A 22,203-nucleotide genomic window follows, 5' to 3' on the forward strand; every position below is an offset into this window, starting at 1 on the left:
GTCAGCTGATATCGGAAGATGATATAGGAAGAAGAAGAAGACTCACTCAGTCGCCGTTTTCGGGTACCACAAACAGACCAGAGTCGTCTCTCAATGAACTGGCGTTAATGGCAAAGAAGCGAAATATGGGTCTGTCTAACGCGTGGCAGTTTATGCTAATAAAAACAAAAACAAAAACGGCCGAATGTAAAACATAAGCTACAACGTGAACGCAGCAAGAGGCATACGGACCAGACAGAAAGTGGGATAGAGTTCTTAATATTGAGTGACAGCATAGACGATCTTCAACATCAATATTACCGAAAAGTGAAAGTAAAACCGAACAATAACACAATGACAAAGCAAGTGTTTCAAACTTGATTTTATTTATTCTAAAATGATAAGGTTACTCAGATGATGTTACAGCTGTACAATCTGGCATGCTTTGTCATTATGCCTCTCAAATGTATATATATTTTTTTTTTCCACAAATATTTTAAAATAATCCACCTGCTGGACATCAGGGTAAAGACTGGGGATTTTTTGTTTTGAGAACTTTCCAGAATGTACTAGGGTTGGAAAAAAAACAGTGAAGAGTTGCTTTTGGTTTGCATCAGATTTCAGTGATAAAATAACATCAAAATACTCTTTTTATATATATACGTATATATATATGGCACTAAGGAGTCCTTGTAGAAAATGGAAATGTGACAATCAGTGTGTAAATGAAAAGAAGAAAGAGGGAGATATTCTACATCCTCACACTGACATTTCACCACACACAGCGACGTTTCTCAAACCAGGGCAAAATCACACATACAGGGTCTGGGTGTGGTGCTGAAAAAGTTTAGGAGCAGCATTCAATTCTGCACCTGAAGCATTTTAATAACTATAGAAGGAGGGGTTGTTATGAGGAAGGATGGAGGGCAAAGGCAACCCCCCCTTGTTGGAAGAAATGATGAAACACTTAATTTCCATTAGAGGAAATGTAAAAATAACTTTATCTCTCCCCATGAACTGACAATGACACAATGCTGCAAGCTTGGTTGTTTGTTTGATTTGGTGACTTGGGGCACACTCACTTCCTCGGTTCAATTCTGAGGAAAACAGTTGTGACCATCTTCCACACGTCACTAACCAGCCCATGTGAGATGAACCAAGCCATTTCTTCATGAATGACTCATCAGTCTAACAGAGCGGCTGACCAAGTTACGCAATCCTGCTCCGTAAACTCAAAGAGGAAGGAGGCCATATCAAAATAAAAGGTTAAAAATTGTACATACCGCACAAATATTTTCAGTGAGTCTAGATCTTACAAATTACTTGGACATATTTTTATTAGGTTTGCTGAACTCGTATAATATACAGCTTTTGGTATGTCTACCTCAACAGAGTAAAGGTTGCTACATTCTGGCACCTTATGTGACCTCGCAAACAGAGCATAGGTTTCAAACTGTAATCCATTATGCAGATAATACTACTCTGTAAACTTGTAATCGGTGATGTAATCCACTACTGAAATACTCAAGAGACATATGCTAATTACTTCCAGATCCTCTAAATCAGATTGAATGAAACACTTCTTAACCTGTCCCAACTATTCTTGTTGAATATTTCAATCAACATTGTTTGAATTAGAGTGGAAGTGCTGTATGACTCACTGTGGAGAAAAGATGACTTGGTGGTAAAATGCTTTTGGAAATCCCAGCTGTGACAGTGGGAAGTTCAAATAGCCGAAGACTGGTGTTCGTCTTCACAACCATATGAGAAATCTCACACACTCCTGTCACACTGAGGGCTTTCACATGTACACAGCATTCTGGGTAATAGTTCATATCCTGGTCATGCTGGGTTATTTTATGAATCTGCATATCCCATTCACAAATAAAAAACAGAATATTTTGAATATTAACATGGTAACAGACAACAAAGGTTATCCTAGCTCATATTCTGCTTTCTCATCATCAGGTTATGCTCTTATCCAGGTTTTTATATGGCAGTTACATGTGCTAACTTGAATACCCCCAAACAATACAAACGTACATGGAAACACACTCAGTGTAGCAGTAAATGACATGTAAAGGGACTACAGGAATCTGATTAGGAAGAATCTCAAATCTGATCTGTTACAGTCGCTGTAAAAAATACAGTTATCACATCATAGGTCCTTATGAAAAAGAAGGTAACTGAAGGGACAATAGCATTTAGATTGTAAGATAATAGGAACTAAAATAATTTGACACACCCTGAAATAATGGTTGGTAACGATTATGAGATAATGAGCTAATCAAATTTCAGTCTCTAAATTGGAATTGATTGTTTAGCTGTGTATTCTGTGGATGTTGGAGACTAAAAGTAATCGCATTGCTGAGTTTATAATTGTAAACAGGTGATTAGTAATTTGTATCAGTTTACAATTTCCAAGTAACCTTTTGGCCCGAATAGCATTCCAGCCTATGACCTGGTAAGACCAAAACCTTTTCAGAACAAGGTTGATGGTTCAAGTGGAAAACTAAGATGAACCTGGGTAAAATAGTCTTTATAATATCATTTTTATAGCTTGTTTTAGCCCATTTAGGTGCTAACCCTAACCCTAACCAGTTTAGACAATCTCAAGAAAATAGTTGAAAGTCTGAACTGTTCTGATGCAGTAAACTCCACCCAAGTGGCACTCCAAGTAGGTTAAAACAAACACTAAGTGCAAATAATATTTCACCCAGGTCTGATGCAAAGATTTCCTCTGCTCCTATTTATCTGATGGTAAATAAACAGGAGCAGGGAGTAAAACTGACTCAGTCTCTGTTACTGCTTGCACACTGGCTGGAAACACTCTGATTGGTCACAAAAAAAAAAAAATTCACATTTTTTGCAGTGAATATTTGCATGACATTAGCATGAAAAAGTCTCAGCCTTGGTCGGGGGGAGCGGGTTGCCAGTTTGGGTAACAGGTGGGGGTTTGGTTTGTTTGGGTTTAACTGTCGCCCCTTCCTAAATAACCATTCACAACTCAAACAAGAAATAATATCAGAGCCAAAAACCACAGCGTCACGTCTTCTTTTACAGAATTAAAAATAAAATAAAACAAACATTCAAGTAATCCCATCATCATCATCATCAGCAGAACAAAAAAATATACAAAAGCCAAAAAATAACACCCAACACATCTCCAGCCTAAGCAGAAACTCAGGTATAAAACATTTAAAACCATAATAATTTAATAAGAAGAAGAAGAGTTAAAACAACAATAATAATAATGCCATTTCTTTATGCCATTATTAGAAAGTATTCCCAAGGAGGTAAGAAAATGCCATGCATAAACAATGCTGATGAGTGACACAAGTTAATACAAAGTCATGTTTCTACTCAGAACCAATAGAAAGAGTGATAAGTGTGTGTGTGTATGTCATTCAGAATGGGCCTAGCTTATACCACAGTTACTTCATAGAAAATATGATCACCATTTACAGACAATTTGTTCTAAAGACATTTCTCTATTCCCTAATCTCAGCTGGATGTTTACAGCGGTAGCCATCGTAGAAGTCCTGCATCACGACGCTCTGGCTCATCTATCCTGTCTGAAAAATTTGAACTTCAATACCCAGAAATCCTGTAAGTTGATGTCAGTAAAGGGCTAAATTGTGAAACGGGGATCGTAGCGGATAAGAATCAAGCTTTTTAGTATCATGAGGTCCGACTGACCATCTATCAGAGGTGTGACCAAGTCAACTTTGTGTCCCAAATCAGTCTGAAGTCTTGAGGCATAGGTCTCAAGTCAAGTCCCAAGTCTAAATGTAGATTACCAAGTCAAGTCCAAGTCAAGTCCATGTCATTAATGTCAGGTCCCAAGTCTAAATGTAGAACAGCAAGACAAGTCAGAACAAATCAAGAGTCCAGTATCAATTTAATATCTTAAAGAAAACTAAATATCTAGGACTTTTCAATGCAATATGGTTTTAATAGGATAAAAACTTGGTAAAAGCATCATGAGTTTGATTTCTATAATCAGTCTCAACTTCAATAAATTCAATCATTCCATACAAATTCAGAAAACAGAATTTAAATTCAGTCGTCTGCTGGAACAAATCTCATCACTTTCAATCTAAGTCATTTACACGAACACAAGATCTCAAGTCAAGACTTTAGAAACCTTTTCAAGTCATCAAAGTACAAGTCAAAGTCAAGTCCCAAGTCACCAGAAGTCAAGTCTCAAGTCCTCTCTTCATGCATCAAGTCAAGTCTCAAGGGATTAAAGCAGTGACTCGAGTCCCCACCTCTGGCGTCTACATGTCGAAGAATAAAACATACTTTGCACCTTATTCTAATCCGTTTCATAGCAGCTACTTTCAGGTGGAAAATCTTCAGCTGAGAGGTTTGAAAAGAGGCGGGATGTAACCAGGGAGGACGTTAGCGATTGGTCAAAAAAACATGTAAACAAAGCCTATGGTGAGAGCTTTGGGTGAAACTGTGAAACTCATCAGTCGTAATTTAACTCAGAGTGTAAAAATCAACACTATACCAGTTTCTACAAGTCAATACTACAAGTTAATTTAACACTTCATTTAACACAGTTTTGAACAGCTGCCTCAGAGCCACATCAGCTCTATGAGTGGACAAACAACGCTCCAATACACATTCGTAAAGTTATAATTATTGTCACTGAAAAATCAGCATGTATTAACACTAGAAAATTTGCTGTGCTATTAGTAGGGATGGGACACTGCAGCCCCACTTTATGATAACATGGGTGTTTTTTCTACATAAAAAACTTGCCTAGTGCAGCATTAACAGTTGTAAAGATCAGAAAAGTCATATGGCTACAAAAAACCTCTCAAAACAAATGGCTGTCAAATCATTCTGTGTGTCTTTGCAGCTGCAGGAAGAAGCAAAAATCAAATTTTCAAAACAATTCCTCATGGGACAAGAGCAATTGGTGCAGGAAGCATGCAGTAAAAAAAAAAAAAAGGGACTTCTACAATGGCTACATCTAACTCTTTAAAATGATCAGTGTCCCCACATCCATTTGGGAATGTAGTTACTATTGTATATCAGTTTAGTTTACAATAGGTTATATCAAAAGAGCTCACAGGGTTTTTTAACTTCAATCCATTGACATACATGCACACAAAAGAAAAAAAGAACAAGACAATCATATACCCAACCAGCACTGTAGTAAAATTGCACATTCAATACTCCTTGGTGCTAAATGGACGACTATGTTAAAAACATTAATGTAATGTAAACGATAAATAGAGAAATGCAAAAAGACGTCATCCATTCATATTGCATTGAATATGGCTCAGATTTTCTCTTCTCTCTCTTTCTTGGATAAATGTTGCACACACACACTGCAAACACACACACACAGACATGCGTACACACAGGTACACATGCAAACGCGCTCTCCCATGTACACATAACACACACGCTCACACAATTAGAATACAACACAGTATAGTTATGTACATGCTGCACAGAGGGCAGAACGAAGCGTCTTTCTCCTCTGCTTGAGTCTCTTTCCATTACAGTAGAACTGATTCTCTCCTCTTATCCAGAATTGATATGGAATAGGGTATATCAACGCACTCACACACACACGTGGGCACACACACACACCCACAAGGTGCATGTGAAAAGCCTTCCGCCGGGTCAGGAGTACCAAACACACACAGAGTGGAGGGGTTGTGAGTGTTTGTTGGTGTAAGTGCAGCTGGAGCGCCTGGTGGGCTGTGATAACACTACAGCACAGTGCTAATTAGCTGGTGGGTGATTATGCTCTAAACACCCTGGTCTGCCCTCCAAACCCAACTGGCTCAGCTTACCGGTTTCTTCCGGACACCTGTAGTATGATTTAGGGTTAAACCGATACGTTGGTTTGCCGATATATGAGGCCGATGTTGGTCTTTTATTCAAAATCAGATCTGGTCCAGTCAGTGTCGTCCACCTCTGATATGATGGATATGATGCAGTTTGATTGATTACATATTTATTGAAGAACTGATCAATACTACACTGGTTGTCTATAGGAAGCCCTTAACCTGAATTGGTTCTAATGTGACATTTTGATCAGATTCCACACAAGTACATGCATGAATTTAAATTTGAATAGAGAGCTTTAGTGTCCCATGATGGTCTAAATGTTGTTTCAGGGCACAGGAATAAAACTCTGGGGAAACACTGAATATTTGCAATTTTTTGGCATTGGCAATGGTCAAATTTAAAGACACGTAATATCGGCACAAAATATCAGCTATCGGCAGCTTCGATCCCAAAAATTCCAGCATCGGCCTTCACAACCCATATCGGTCAAACCCTGCTGCTGTCTGTCTACCGAGACAGCCGAGACATGGTGGAATGGAATAGAAAGAATAGGTTGTTGAGTACTATTTTAAAAAGTCTGGCAAACCGGAAACCATAAAATCTGATGGTTTTCTAAAACAATGGCCCAAATACAGTTATAGTACTCAAATTATTAAGGACAAATCAATATCCAAAGTTGTTGGCTTTATGTTGCCATTACCCTCCCATGACCCTGTAATCTCAGGTATGCTGAATAAAACAGCATATGATACCAGGCTTGTTGCTAAATAACCAGGTACATTTTATTACATAGTTAAATAAGTAGGTATTACAATTGCCTAAGACAATAAGTTTGGGGATTTCTGCAAATGTGAAAAGAGTTTGAAGACCATTGTGATAGATGGTGGGGACATCGTTAAAGTTGTGGACTAGATGTGACACTGCATCAGAGCAATGTCTTTGGCACATGTCAGAAATCCACAAAGGTGTTGTGGGTAAACATTCAAACCTACACTATTTCAATCAGTTTTCAAATGGGCTTTTACGTTATTTTCACCATTTTCAACTGTGTTTCAGTGCTTTTCAACCCACTTTCAACTGGGTTTCTACTGAATTTCAACTGTTTTTCAACTGGGTTCCAACACTAGACCTCTTATCAAGTAAACCCCATGACCCTTAGTTTCTTAAGCTATGGTTTGCGACCCAAAACAAGTCCCCAAAGGATGACAGACTAAATTTCTCATTCAGTTGAACAGGTGAACTCTCGACCCATGACGGCTGATCAAAGTGCACTTGCAGCCTTAACCCTTAACTCTCCTACAATCAGTCACTCAGCCAATCAGTACAACTAACCAATAAATAGAATATGAATAAATAAATACAAATAAATAGTTGACCAATGAAACATTCTCTCCACTGCAGTGCTGCTGTAACCTGAAGCAGTTCACTCCTCCGTTTTGTCTGGCCAGTCATCCCTCTATCCACAGACTCATCCCTCCGTCTGTAGAGATCATGGAGACTCTGTTCTTTTTTTCACCCATCCTGCTTTTCTCTCCGAGCTTCTTCTCCACTACAAGTGTGTGCAGAGTCAAGAGAGACAGAGTGAGTGTGTTTGAGTGTGTGTGTGCTCGTGTCTCAGACGGCAGTCTCCAGGTCTTCGTTAGTGACAGACGGTGTGTGTTGTAGGGTGCTCAGGTAGGCGGCCAGCTCCGAGTCTCCCTCAGCCTGGGCGTAGTCCGCTGGCGTCTTCCCCTGGTTACACACAGACACACACACACACACACACACACACACAAACACACACACACAGACAAACAAAGAGAGAGATATGCTGAAATACCATCTTCTTGTTCTGGCCAGTTTTTGGTGTAATGCTTATGGAGAGATGATAAACTTTGTACTGTTATCAAAGGCAAAAATTCAATCAAATCAAAAGTAAAATTACTATTACTATACTTTACAAAAGTATAGAAAAGAGCTACTCAGTGGCACATAATGAGACTAATTGGTATTTCTACCCTTTGGCAGATGGTATTGTGTTATCCATTGAGTCGACAAGCATCACATGGAAAATATGACGACTCACAAGATTTGTGAACATGAGCAACTTTCCCCCAGAGTCACTGACTAGGGAAAAAAGAATGTATTTTGCAATGTTATCAAGTTGTTGACTCAGACTTTTCCTCACCAGGGACTCTGTCCTGGTCTTTGTTCAAGCTTTCATCATCAACCTATGATCTGTTATTGAGCTCACCTATTAAAGCGACTTCAGTCATAAAGGGGGGAAGTCCAGACAACTGAGCACTTCAGTATCAGGGTGTCTGCAAGTTTCTGTAAGTTTAACACTTAACAAGTTGAAATATGAAATATGAGACCAATTTCACAATTGAAATAAATGTGAAAATGAAAACAACTGTAGACCTATGGGAATATACTGTATAAGCATGAGCTGATTTCTCACTAGAAACAGTGAAATATTTTTTATTTTAAGACTTAAAATACTATGATTAACTGTATTCAAGACCTTTCAAGACCTTGAGACATTTAAAGAATTTTCAAACACCCTGAATATTAAGAATGTGGTGCAAAGGTTTCACACACTGGAAGTAGAGATGAAGAAATGAAGTCAGCCGCACCCTGGTTTCAACAGCAGTAGAACTGTAATCTGTAAACTGATTGGTCAGTAGATCATTAACAGTGTCATGCTGCTTACTGGTATGAATCATCTGGCTGGTGGACTTAACTGGAAGCAGGAGTGAAAGGATAAGTGTGTGTGTGTACTGCAATGTTGCATAATGGCTGTGTGTGTGTGTGTGTGTGTGTGTGTGTGCGTGTGTGTACCTGGAAGTTAGTCTTTTTGAGGGAAGCCCCAGCCTCTACCAGCAATCGACACACGGCATGCTGCTTCTCTGAGGCCGCTCTGTGCAAGGCAGTGTCCCCTCTATACACACACACACACACACACACACACACACACCAGTGATCAGATAAGCGGTGGTACAGTAGCTACAAGGTCATGTAAAGGGTTACAACTGTCTCAGGTCTGTAGACTGTTGCAGTCTGCAGATAAAGATTACATGCATGATACTGAGCTAAAATACAGATAAAGGCGACACAGATAAAAGCCACAAAGTACATAATGGGTTGCATGCTTTTTTCACTATATTAGAGTGGTATTTTCATAAGAGGATAACAAAAACATACACTCCTCCTACACAGAGCTAAACATACTTCTCTCTGTCAGTCAAATCCAGAAGCACTTTGGAACCTGAGTGGGGAGACATGAGGAAGAGATACAGGGTTATTTTGTAGTAGGAAGCATGCAAGTAATGCATGTTTACCCAATTTACAGTCTATTGTTAGTGTTTGTGTTTCTCAATATTAAGACCACATTTCCCATAAACCCTGTTGCTTCCTAGCACAAAGAAGATGTTGCTTCTTCAGTCATAAGTTTTCTGTTTCCCTCTGCTGAAGAGGATAAACATGTTGGAGGAGATTTTTCCACTGGCCTTTCACTCCTTCCACTATCTGCTGCTGCCAGAAACTCTGAAAGCCTTAGCTCTGTTTGCTCTGGAAGAACAGCGGCCTCTTCCTGTTTTGTGCCGTAAAGCAATCCAGCAGATTCCCCGCCAAATCCCACCCAGCGGCACACAATATAAAATACAGTGTAGAGGCTGACAGTCTTCTCCGCGATGGTCTCGTTTGTGGTTGTTTGCGGAAATTAACGTGGTAATGATTTGTTGACGATAAAATGCTACACACAGCACCTTTAACATTATACACTCACTCACCCTGTTGCAGTATATAGCTGACCAGCTCTGTGTGGCCGTTCTGGGCAGCCATATGTAATGCTGAAAAGCCTCGAGAGTCCCGAACCAACAAAGTGACCCCGCGACACACACACTCTGATAGCTGTGTGGGGGGGGGGGGGGTTGTTAGAGAGAGAGAGGGAGGAAAAACACCAGTTACTTAAGTTGAATTGAAGCTCAGTGTGGTACAGTTCAGTATAAGACATTTAACCTAGTTACGGAACGCCCTGTCTGCCCTCACTTTATGTTTACCATCAGCACTACAGCAGCTCAACCATTACTACTGTTTGGACTTTTTTTAGACTGGGAAAATACAGAGGAAGTTCTCATCTGCAGCTGCAAACTGTGTACTGGGTAAACAGAAAAAGAAAGTAACATTTATAATAATATTATATATATAATAATTACTTTAAATTGTAAAGGTAAGAGGTTGATTAACTACCCTAGTATGACTGACTGCCTAAGTGAGTCTCTATAGGTCACAGTGGTGTGCAGCACATACAGACAGGTGCATCGTGCAGTGGTGTGTGTGTGTGTGTGTGTGTGTTTGTGTGAATAAATTGTGTATTACCAAAGAAAGATCCCCCGAACTGGCAGCTGTCAGCAATGCTGTGGAACGAACACACACACACACACACACACGCACATGCACACACACACACACGCGCACGCACACGCCAAGAGTGACTAGACAATCCAGTTGAAATCATCTGACTTCTGAGTTTCTCTTTCTCTAACTGTAAACACAGTAGCTTCCTCTTCTACACATGTTTTGCCTTGTTTGTGCTGTAATCCTGCGGTCTGCACTCACTGGCTCTGATGACACAGTCAGAATAAAGTTAATGGATTTTAGAAAGCCGTCCAACTCATCATTAACCAAGCCTCTGTGTGTGTGTGTATGCTGACAAGAAAAAATGTTCAAAGTGAAATGTTGATTTGAATATTAAAGAAGAGAGTAGACAAAGAAAACTTTCCCTAGGATAACCAGGGTCTTTCAGCTCGGAGTGTTTCCACCTTTCAGAGCTTTCAGTTTCACTCAGATATCAAGTCTAAAAGTACTTCTTGACAACAGAACAAACTAATATATCCTGGCTCTGCTTTGTCTTGCATGTACCTGTGTGTGTGTTAGTGAACCATTTATAGACTGGTGACTCAAAGTTCAGCCAATATTTATCAACATTTACACTGCCCTACAAAGCCAATGACCGGGTTCCAACACTTACTTGGATATCAAATTCAATGGCTTTCAAGGCCTTGTTTGAAATGAAAGGACTTAAAATTGGCATGTTTTGGGGTCATTGGTCAAAATGAGACATCATAGAGTGTCATGGTGAAATCTTTCATTTTAAACCTGCAGATCTCCATCCCGGGGTTTTCCTCAAGATGGAAGTGTGAAGTGTGTGTTACTGTGTGATACTGAAGAAAGTGGATGGTATATATATATATGTATATATATATATATATATATACCATCCACTTTCTTCACTATATGTATATATATATATATATATATATATATATATATATTTTTTTTTTTTTTTTTTTTTTTTTTTTTTTAAATCAAGTACTTTCAAGGTCAGCTGTTCATTTTCAAGAACTTTTAAGGTCTTATTTTATTTTCCTTTCCTTTCAAGGTTTTTGAAGGCCTGTGGTTAAAGACCAGTAACTGCATGGTTAATGAAGCTGAGAAAAATTACTTCAGCTTCTGCCCCGACAAAAGTCTTAGTGGTGCAGCTGTCAGGTATTTGCAGGTTTCACAATGACTTAGAAACAAAACTGGCATAGCTAGCCTATTTCCTATTGAACACAGTTGATGAAAGTTCCGAGAATACAAATGGGCAGTATAAGAAAAAGGATGACAGGAAATTCATTGTTAAGGGACGAAGGGATGAAAGTCAAATTGTGTTTGGTAAAGCAGATACAATGGAAAAAACATATTTTCCACATTGTACTGCTAATCCTGCTGTGACTTTATTTAAGACATGCTAAAAGATTTTATGGCCTTACATTTTGCATATTTTAAGCCTTGTTTGTGAATTTTTAGACGTTTTAAGGATGGTCAGATACCCTGAGGTGTGGACTGTATATAATTTAGTATCATTTACGTGTCAAGTAGATACTGTAGTGTTGTTTGTCTTTGTAGACAAACAACACAGATACAATCTTTTATATCTCCAAACTGAAAGTGAACACACACACACATTAGGACAAGTGAACATGAGTAACTACCAAAGACGAAAAGCACGAGTTCTGTTTTAGGGTGTGGTGCAATTAAATGCTTTGGAGAGTCCCGCTAGCTAGAATTACTCAGGCTGAACCGTGTGGGGATCTTAGGGGTTTACAACTGACTCATGAAGAAGTGACTGCACTGCGCATCCACAACAGCCTTTTCCAAAACAAGTCCCTGCAGATGGTGAGAGGAAAGCATTTTAACAATCCCCGGACATGTAAAGTGATGATTTAAGGAACTGAAACCTGTTTCGAAACTACAAACAATCTACAACTTCAAGGGATCTCAGGGTTTGGCTCAGCAAGTGGAAAAAACACATGGCTCTAAGCTGGCCAACGTGTTTGAAACATGTCTGGACATGTCAGAAAGAAGGGAAACATTTACATTTTATACATTTTTAAATTGAAAGGAAGTTAAAAAGGGGTGTGTGTATGTGTGTGTGTGTGTGTGTGTGTGTATATTCTACCTTGTTCCTCAGAAGTCAATGGAGCACTGGAGAGAGAAATTAAAGAAAGATATTTTACTGAATCACGTAACGAATAGTATTTATGTAACTAATGTAACTAATAGCCTAACTTATGCAAGAAATTGAGTATAGACTTTAAAATGTATAAAGTACATGTGGTTCATATGTAATCATGAGTTATCATGTGTGCATGAGTGCATACATATCGATTTATTTATCTACATTTGTGTGTATGCATCTGTCCATCTATCTTTCTGAGTATGAAGTGTGTGTGTATCTATGTGTGTGTGTCCAGTATCTACTGTGTGTGTGCGCTCTCTTACCCAGTAGGTTCCACCACCAGGTCGGGCATCCCAGTGGACGAGCCCTGGCCCACCGTTGGTCCCTCGTGGTCCAGGATAAACACCTCATCCTGACAGATCTCCGTCACAAAGTGGAGGTGTTCCTGTACACACACACACACACACACACAGTACACACACACACACACACACACACAGTACACACACAGTACACAAGCAGATAAGGGCCCAATATATCGGTTTAACGCATATCAGTCCTGTGACATTATTTTCACTGTAGTACCGACAAAATCTATGGAGCAGAGCGTCTCCTACCTGAGCCTTGTCAATGCGGTAGAAGCGGTCGGCTGATGTGGCTGTGGAGACAACAGACAGTACTGGATGTCAGTTCACTGTACAGTCAGTGATGCACTTCATAGATATATAAGGGTGATTTGTTTTGCTTTATCTCATTTTTCTTCTTGTTTGAAATGCACTGTAACCCCTAGAAAAAGCTTTTTGGTTTCACTGTGCACTTCAAGACAATAAAAGACAATAAGACAATAAAGCTGAATTGGATGAACTATCTAGGTATTGCTACCCGTCTCTTTGTTCCTTTCATCAGTTCCCACCATTTTACAGCCTGCTGACGGCAGAGACAGACAGATATGTAAAGGTGGACTTGGCTAAAATCATGACAAAAATACAAAACAGATTTGCTAAAAATATGTGCTTTGGAAGGGGAACTGAGTGCTTTACCCACTTTGCCCCACCCTCCCTGTTTATTTACATAATCTCTAGTTTTTGCATACTTTTGATCAAGAGTCATATTTACAGTGGTAAACTATTCGGGCTCCTTGACTTTTTGCACATTTTCTTTTTCTGTGCTACAACATTAGTTGAAAATGGGATCTATTTGGTATCTATGCAAACTACTCTTTCCTATCGAAGTGGAAGGAAAAATCATGCCTCCAATTCCAATAAGTACTTGTCTCATTTGAAAATGTCTCATTGTTCAGCATATATTATCCCTACTTCATCTTTAAGTTATAGATGAACAACTCAAATATAATTTCTATCAAAACTGATTGCTCTAACTGTGTCTTTATTGCTAGGCAGGCTCATACCAGGTCTCTTCAACAGACAGACAATTAGATTTTAGTTTTCTGCTTCAGAATGCTGGAGCTCAGTATTTAATACCTGTGTCACATATGGATAGTCTTTGGAAAGGGAAAATGCTTTGTGTGTGTTTCAGTCACTCACAGTCCAGGAAACTCCAGTTGGGAGAGAGTCTACTGGTTGAACTGGTCCGGGGGACGCCTCGACTCTCATCCTGGAGACAGACAGACAGACAGAAAGAGAGTGAGACAGTCCGGCTTTAAACATCGCTTCACTGCACAAAAAAGGAAGTGTACATATTTCACAAACGTAGGGAAAACTACTCCAAAGAGAGAGAGAGAAACAGAGAGAGAAAGCGAAACAAGAGCAAACAAGACAGAGGCAAACAGAGAGAGAGAGCAGGAAAAAAATCTATTACATGACAGAGAATCAGGACAATGACACACCTTATACTGTAATAGAAATTAGGGTTAGACTGATATATTAGTTTGCTGAAATATCAGGCCGACAATTGGTCTTTTATTACAAAATTGTATAAAACAATCAAAAAATAATCAGCCAGCCGTGTCGTCCCCCTCTGATATGACAGAGGTTCCTTTCCTGACCACAGCTAGTGAATATGTTTTATTATTATTTTGAAATCATTCCAGTGTGGTGTGGTGTGTCAACAGCTTCAGGGGTGTCAATCTGTAAAATTTGCAATTTTATTTTTTTATTCATTTATTTACATGTATTTGGGGGGTTTTCTAGGTTAATTCTTAATTTAAAGGCAACAATATATCCCAGACCTTCCTCTACCATTGAATAGGCAGGTCAACCTTCTTTAAGGAACTGCAAATCCACTTAGTATCACATGATGGTCTAAATGCTGTTTCAGAGGCTTGTCTACTGTGTTAAGAATAACAGTCTGGTGGAAACACTGAATCGTTGTAATTATTTTGATTTTTTGGCATGAACATGGTCAAATTTAAAGCCACTGAATATATCAGCTATCAGTAGCATCAATTAAAAAATGTCAGCTTTCAAAAACTCATATCGGTCGAACCCTAGTATAAATCCAGAGAGGGCCTTCCTGCAGACAGACACTCAGACATTCTCTACCTGATAGTGCACTCTGTGGCCAGTAGATGGAGCCTGGTGTAAATCCTATCAAGCACAGCAGACAGGTTTCAAGGTTAATACACAGTCAAGGCATCTCCAACAAAACACATTGGTGTTAAACTTGGTTAGTGAATGTTTCCCACAGGAGACACACACTTGTTTAATGCAACATCCCACTATACATGACTGAGCAAGAGGGATGCAACGTGCATCATAAAATAATGATGATGAAGAGGAGGAAGCAGAAGAAGAGGAGGAAGAAGGAGATGGTGAAGATGATGATGATGAAGATGATGACTCACCTCTTGTAGTCTGTCGATGTAAAGTCTGCAGGTCTCCAGGTCACAGTCCCCCCTCACTACCACAATGCCCACTGGGATGGCTGGAATACACACACACACACACACACAGAGTCAGCTAAGCCTATTCCTGTATGATGTTAATAGTCGATCCTGTCATAACAGTTTCATAACACACACACACACACACACACACACACACACACACACACAGTCAGCTAAGCTTATACCTGTATGATGTTACTAGTCGATCCTGTCATAACAGTTTCATAACACACACACACACACACACACACACACAAACTCAGAGTCTTACAGATGTCTCGTAGTCGTTCTTTGTCGTACTGCAGTCTGTCGTACTCCTGGAGGCTGATCCGGTTCACTCTGAGACGCAGACGATCTGGAACTGCGTGAGGACTGGAAAACACACACGCACACACACACACACACAAAAACACCCACACGACCACGCAAGCAAGCACACAGCCCAGACATACACAAACATACAAAGGTAAGGACACACATGCGCATACAAGCATGCATACACACATACACCCAGATACATACACCCACATATACACACACACACACACACACACACACACACACCCAGACACACGTCACACACCAAATAACAGCTTTCTCATCATAATCACATCCAATCTCTCCACAGAAACAGGCTTTTGGCTGAATGGTCAACATCCTCTGGAGCTGTATATCTAAACGAGTTGCACCACTGAAAAGACTTCTGAATTCATCAGCAGAGGTTTAAAAATGTTTGAAGATTTCTGAAGTTATGAAAGCTTCCACCAGTAGCACATCTCTTTAAGATATAGGGCTCTGCTATCCTCCTGCAAGACGACTTTGATTCTCTAGTTTGAGTTTGAAGGAGGCCATTTTGAAGCAGTGTCAATGGGCAATATTGCCTTAAGCATGGATGGAGGTTGATGAAGGGACAAAATCGATGATGAACAAAAGCACAACTTCAAAATACTGCTGGTCATACAGATACTGTTTGCAAAATCGCCCATCTACCCAGCCTCAAAATCTTACCTGCATATTATGGCCTGACCTACTATCAAATAATAATCCTAATTAGTATTTAAAATTAATTCAATTACTTCCAAGCAATTGTTTGACCGCTGTTGAGTTCAATACAGCCAATCAGATTGCTCCACAAGTCCAAACCCTGCCTGTCTTACCCCAGAAAGTCAAAGCTCAAAGTAATTGAAAGGATTTTAAATGATAGTAAGTTGCTTTCTCTTGGCACCACTTGGAGTCCTCATTTGAATTAAACATGATGCAATATTGTGATTGCAAAATGGCTGCGGGGGGGGGGGGGGGGGGGGAGCTTCGACATCAAGTGAACGCAAAAGGATTGGTGCGGGTAAAAAGTGTACAGCTCAGGGTAAAGTTAAGGGTAAAGGGAGAACGTCGGGAGAAACACAGACAGAGACAAGAGGCAGAAGCACATTGAGAAGTGAGAAGGCTTCAGCATGCTGCCATACACTCTCTCTCTCTCTCTCTCTCTCTCTCTCCCTCTCTCTCTCTCTCTCCCTCCCTCTCTCTCAGTCTCTCTCTCTCTCTCTCTCTCTCTATGTGCACTTACTTCTTACGCACAACAAAAACACACACTCAACACGACACGACACAACTAGGGTTTGACCAATATGCGATTTTGTACTGATATTCATCAATCAATCTTTAAATGTGATCATTTTCAATTTGTCATCATGGGACACTAAAACTCTCCATTGGACCTCAGGATAATCATAATTAACATATTCATACATCAGAAAGTCTAAAAATTGATTCAGGTTAAGGGCTTTCCATAGACAACCGGTGTGGTATTGATCAATTCTACAGTAAATATGTAATCCACCAAACTCCATCATATCAGAGGTGGACGACACTGACCGGACCGGATCTGATTTTTAACAACATAAAGTTGATATATTGGTCTTACCCTGGACACAACATGACACAACATCACCAACTCTCTCTACACACAGACACAGACACAGACACAGACACAGACACACACACACACAGACAGAGGGCTGAGGTACTTACACAGAGAAGGAGTCGGGGGGAGCAGAGAGGCGGCGCAGATCGGCTGCACACACCTTCTGAATACTACGGCCGCACACGCACGCACACACACGCACACAGGGGAGGGGAGAGGAGGAGAGAGGAGCAACGTATGACAAAGGGGAGAGGAAATGAGAGAAGGAGAGGAGAGGAGAGGAAAGAGAGAGGAGAGGAGAGGAGAGGAGAGGAGAGGAGAGGAGAGAGAGAGGAGAGAGGAGAGGTAAACAAACAAAAGGAATACATTATTGGAAACGTTGCGGACGTGTTTCGGGGGAGAAAAGAAGGAAGAATGAAAGGAATGGAAGACAAACAGGGAGAGGAGGGACAGGAGGAGAGACAGACGGAGAAAAGCCCATAGGTAAGTAGACACACATATATAGATAGCATAGAGTACAGTAACATAGCAGTACATCGAGCAAAGACACTAGTAACTGCAGCTACAGCAAGTAATTCTCTCTCTCTTTCTCTCACACACATACACACACACACACATAGCAGAAGTACTGTAGCTTATAGATTATCGCACACATAGAGCTAGTTGAAATAGATACAAAGATATACACAAAGAAACATTAGTGTTGCAGGGATGGAGGAGGCAGACAACAGCTAGTAGCAACATGTCAACATTGTAGAAGTTTATACAGCAGGCAACAACTGAAAGAAATTGTTGGACTTTTCAAATTGTATTCTTTTTCTTCGCCATCATGCGGTGCAGATGGAGTCCGGGGGTTGCCGCAGGAAAAAAAAAAATTATATGGTATTGTGTAAATAGACATCATGCTGTTGATTAATTTGAGTGCAACGAGATATGTATTGTTCCCACGTTTTTGGACTGGTGAGCTGTAGAGAGATGTAGGACATTTAGGAGTGAATGTCAGCTCCTGCTAAACAGATTGTGTGACTCACTCAGTGTAACCCGGGCATTTAAAACACTGCTGGCCTACTTCCTGGGTGTGTGTGTGTGTGTGTGTGTGTGTGTGTGTGTGAGTGTGTGTGTGTGTGACTCACTCGTTGAGCAGGGGTACAGAGGTGCGTCTCTTGCTCTTCTGGACCATGTTGGCCTGATTTCGGAGGGAGATGCGGAGAGTGGAGGGAGCCAGCCGACAGGGCTCACCGTCCACCTACATACACACACACGCACATACACACACACACACCATTAACACATGCAACACACACAAGCATCACTCTTAGAAGGATACAACCCATAGTCAAACAGAACATAGCATATAACAGATTCTGGTTTTCTTTACTTATAGAGTGTGTTTTAGAAAAGTGAAACAATTTACTCTAAAATACATTATAATGCCAAGGTTACACATGAAAAGGGCAGGAAAAAACTTCTATCTTTTATCATGTATGTACATACAGTATATGTATAGTATATAGAGGAAATGTATGTCAATATTACAAAAAAGTCACTTTCATAAATGTTCTTCATGTATTTACATAGAAATATGTTTTTTTTTTATATATATATCCCAGGATATATTGTCAAAGAGTATTTTTTGAAATATGAGCTTATCCCAGGATACATACATTATTCATGAATATATTAATATTTAATGATATTTTAAAATGTATGTGCTCATCCCATGTTACATTATACACAAATATACATTCTGAAATAGCTTAACAGACTGTAATATTCATGAATATATTTAATGTCAGACTCTGTAGTATGGACTTTTTTGTGTACTTGTCCCCTGCTTGACGAATCCCATTTATTTCCGGTCTGCACACTTACACACATACATCTATGGCCTTCTCTGGTAATGTGAATACAATGCACATTTTGCACACCCTGAATATAAGCTGTGTAATATATAAATGAATAACTTGGCAGCAGACACTGGCAGTGATGCTTGAGTGTGTGTACTCACTTGAACAGGTACGGTCTTGAAGGTAGTGAGGACGACTTCTCTGCACTGGTGCAGTCTCTCTCCATGACCGCCCACCTGCAGCGCTGCCTGGTGGACAGGAGGGGAATTCACACCAAGGATTAACAACAGGAGGGCCAGTCCATCACAGGAGGACACACAACCTTGTTCCTTCTTCCTTGGTTCTGCCTGTCTCTCTTCCTCATTCCCTTTGTTTAATTTTTTATTATCCTTCCCCTTCCCCCTGTTCTTCCTCCTTCTCTGTTCTTCCTCTCCCCTTTCTATCTTACTCTGTTCATTCTGTTTTATTCTTTTATTTTTGTCTTTCTCTCTCTCTCTCTCTCTCTCTCTCTCTTTCTATTCTTTCTCCTCTCTCACCAGTGAGGCCATGGTGAAGCCGATGACCTCGATGCAGCCGTCGTCGTGGCGCTGCGGTTCGAAGTCCCGGTGGTCGCCCGTGTTCCCCCATGGCATGGTGCCGGCACAGTACCTACACACACACACACCACACACACACCACTAAAGTCATGGCATACCATCATATAATTGCAGATGTCACCACTCCATGATGAACCGGTGACGGCACAGGCACAGCTAACCAAGAAATTGAATGGTTTTAACTAGGGTAGACCCAAAGAAGAAGAAAAGAAAAGAAAGGAAATCAACAAACTGATATAGTTTGTTGATTTCCTTTCTTTTCTTCAGTAAAGCTGTTGAAATAAAGTAATTTCTACAGTATCAGTGGCTCTGTATGTTCACCCACCTCGGAATGTTTAGAAACACAATGCACTGGAATTTCAGCTCCTGGATCTTAGGAGTTAGATCTGTACCATCACACTGACAGAGAGAGAGAGAGAGAGAGAGAGAAAGAAAGAGAAAGAGAAATCAGTGGTTCATAAAGTGAGGTACAGGAACCACCAGGGGGCAGACGGTGTGCATGGTGCAGGTGTGATGACTTGAATTGAAATGCAACTTTTACATATGCAAGGAAGGGACATTTTTACATTTGAAATGATAGTGTGAGTCCTCGCAAGAAAAAAAAACAAAAAACGGATGAGCAAGTGTCAGGTCATGCTGCATTCCCACAAGGAGGCAGCAGCACAAGACAATCAAATGGGGAAGCAGGGGCCAAAACCAGCACAACCTGAGGAAGGCTCTGGGAATCATTGGCTGCATTTAGGATCTAATTAAATTTTAAATCAACCTGAGTATCATTTCTGTCCCTGCATTGCTTCCATTTCAGTGTCTAGCACAAGGCTACATTGTAAATGACTAAATATTAAGGTCATTTAAACTGGCAAAACATCGGCGAGGTAATTTCCACCGGCAGTGGAGTCAGTCCAACAGCGATCCCTGATGTATTCGCCCAATCGCCCAATCGCCCAAGCTTAATCAACAACACAAATCCTCCCATACTGAGGTGTGTGGGGCCCGTCCTGCTGCCCCGACATGTCCACACTGACAGAGACAGAGACGGAGAGAGTGTGTGTTGACGCTCACCACCACTCTGACGTGCTTGGACAAATCCCTGGAGCTTCTCTGGAGGAAATCTGAGAACGCGGCCTGCTCAGACACACACACACACACACACACACACACACACACACACACACACACACAAACACACAGAAATAAATACACCGCGCATAACCACAGAAAAGACCCCAGTCAAACAGAATTACAGTTCATTACATTTCCCTCATTAAAAAGAGATCACTCCCCTCCTTGCTTCCTCTCCTCCTCCCACCCGTCCCTTCCCTCCTTCCCTCTCCCATTCTTCACAGGCTATCTGCAGGTTTCAGAATGCCAGATTTAAGACTTTATAAGACCCGTTTAATGCTGTAGATTTGAATCACAGACCAATTAAAATCCAAAATGAAGAAACAAAGCTGGAAAAACCGGTGAATTTCCAATTAAACACAGCTAATGAAAGTTCTGAAACTATAAATGGGCAGTATAAAAAAAAGACAATAGGAAATTAATTGTGGCAGAACATGAAGTCCAACTGTGTTTAGTAAAGCAGATAGGATGCAGATTGTACTACTAATCCTGTTCTGGATTAATCTAAGAATGAAAATGCAGCGCAAAGAAACTTGTCATTGCATGGTGAAAAATAATAACTGTATTTAGGACATTTGAATCCTTTTTAAAGCCTTAAATTTAGATAATTTAAGACTTTTTAAGACTTTTAAAGGAACCTTGGATACCCTGTTTAATCTTAACCTCCCTCCCTCTTATGAAAGTAGTTTCTTTCTCTTTTCCCTTCATCCGGCCTCCCTCCTCCCAATCTCTTCGTCTCGTCTCTTCCAGCTCCTCAATCTTTCCGTCCTTTCTCTCCTCTCCTCCTCCCATCTCTCTCTTCCCTCGTTACTGTATCTCTTTCCCTCCTCCATCCCTCTCTTCACTTTCTCTCCTTCACTCCCACTTCCATCCCTAATGCGCTTCCCTCTCTCCTTCATTCAGGCAGAACTTGAATACCTGCCGCTGTAAGTGGTGTGTATGTGTGTGTGTGTGTGTGTGCAGTCAAGTACACTCACTCCTGCATAGAACATCTTGTTGCGGAAGCGACTGTTAAACTTTTCAGGGTTGGCCTCTGGAAAGACACAATCATAGATTCAGGGAAAGAGAAAGAGAATACATTTAGTAAATAGTACAGTTTAGTAAAACTCCAACTCAACATCTCGAAAATTAGATTCAAAATTATCACCCTCAAAGCAAAACAATCAGTACATTTCCATGCACACCAATACTCTGATTACCGGGAATAATCGGCTTAAGGCAATATTTTGATTCAACGTTTACATGGTTTGAAGTAACGCGATTTCTCTAATAACCCGGTTTACATGGATTCATTTAGTAATTGGTCTGTAGGCCTAAAGGATTCAACATTCGTGCATTTCCACTGCACTGCACCATGTTGTTTGTTGCATGTAAACATACTGATAGACTTGTAAGGTTTATTGTCTAAAGGATTCAAAACCAGAATCAAAATAGTGTGACTGAAAAGAATAGAAACGGATAGTGAATGCAGGGTAAAACAGAAGAGAAATGGAACAAGCTGGATTTGGCTGACCTCTGGACTCGTGGAACTCCAGGGTGACATGAGCGTCGAAGCCCAGGCTGAAGTAGTTGTTGAACACATTCAGAGGCAG

General features: G+C 40.4%; 1 protein-coding gene across 1 annotated transcript in view; it reads right to left on the bottom strand.

Annotated features, from left to right (window-relative positions):
• Positions 1 to 410: 410 nt before the first annotated feature.
• The window catches only part of dgki (diacylglycerol kinase, iota), a 64,815-nt gene continuing 43,022 nt past the window's right edge, over positions 411 to 22,203 (bottom strand). The window contains exons 15-34 of the mRNA XM_071542396.1: positions 22,125 to 22,203; positions 21,589 to 21,644; positions 20,552 to 20,614; positions 19,815 to 19,888; positions 19,430 to 19,541; positions 19,055 to 19,141; positions 18,180 to 18,292; positions 17,154 to 17,216; positions 15,397 to 15,497; positions 15,084 to 15,163; positions 14,782 to 14,826; positions 13,825 to 13,894; positions 12,898 to 12,938; positions 12,604 to 12,725; positions 12,281 to 12,306; positions 10,156 to 10,193; positions 9,567 to 9,687; positions 9,007 to 9,043; positions 8,617 to 8,716; positions 411 to 7,527 (exon numbers count right to left, since the gene is read on the bottom strand). Coding sequence (XP_071398497.1) covers positions 7,411 to 7,527; positions 8,617 to 8,716; positions 9,007 to 9,043; positions 9,567 to 9,687; positions 10,156 to 10,193; positions 12,281 to 12,306; positions 12,604 to 12,725; positions 12,898 to 12,938; positions 13,825 to 13,894; positions 14,782 to 14,826; positions 15,084 to 15,163; positions 15,397 to 15,497; positions 17,154 to 17,216; positions 18,180 to 18,292; positions 19,055 to 19,141; positions 19,430 to 19,541; positions 19,815 to 19,888; positions 20,552 to 20,614; positions 21,589 to 21,644; positions 22,125 to 22,203 — 1,545 coding nt within the window. The 3' untranslated portion in view covers positions 411 to 7,410. The remainder of the gene's footprint in view (positions 7,528 to 8,616; positions 8,717 to 9,006; positions 9,044 to 9,566; positions 9,688 to 10,155; positions 10,194 to 12,280; positions 12,307 to 12,603; positions 12,726 to 12,897; positions 12,939 to 13,824; positions 13,895 to 14,781; positions 14,827 to 15,083; positions 15,164 to 15,396; positions 15,498 to 17,153; positions 17,217 to 18,179; positions 18,293 to 19,054; positions 19,142 to 19,429; positions 19,542 to 19,814; positions 19,889 to 20,551; positions 20,615 to 21,588; positions 21,645 to 22,124) is intronic.

The sequence above is a fragment of the Centroberyx affinis genome, unplaced genomic scaffold (assembly GCF_046629955.1).
Source record: "Centroberyx affinis isolate AG114_WGS23_722 - 3 ecotype Tasmania unplaced genomic scaffold, CSIRO-AGI_Caff_v1 ptg004088l_1, whole genome shotgun sequence".
In the NCBI taxonomy this organism is placed as follows: Eukaryota; Metazoa; Chordata; class Actinopteri; order Beryciformes; family Berycidae; genus Centroberyx; species Centroberyx affinis.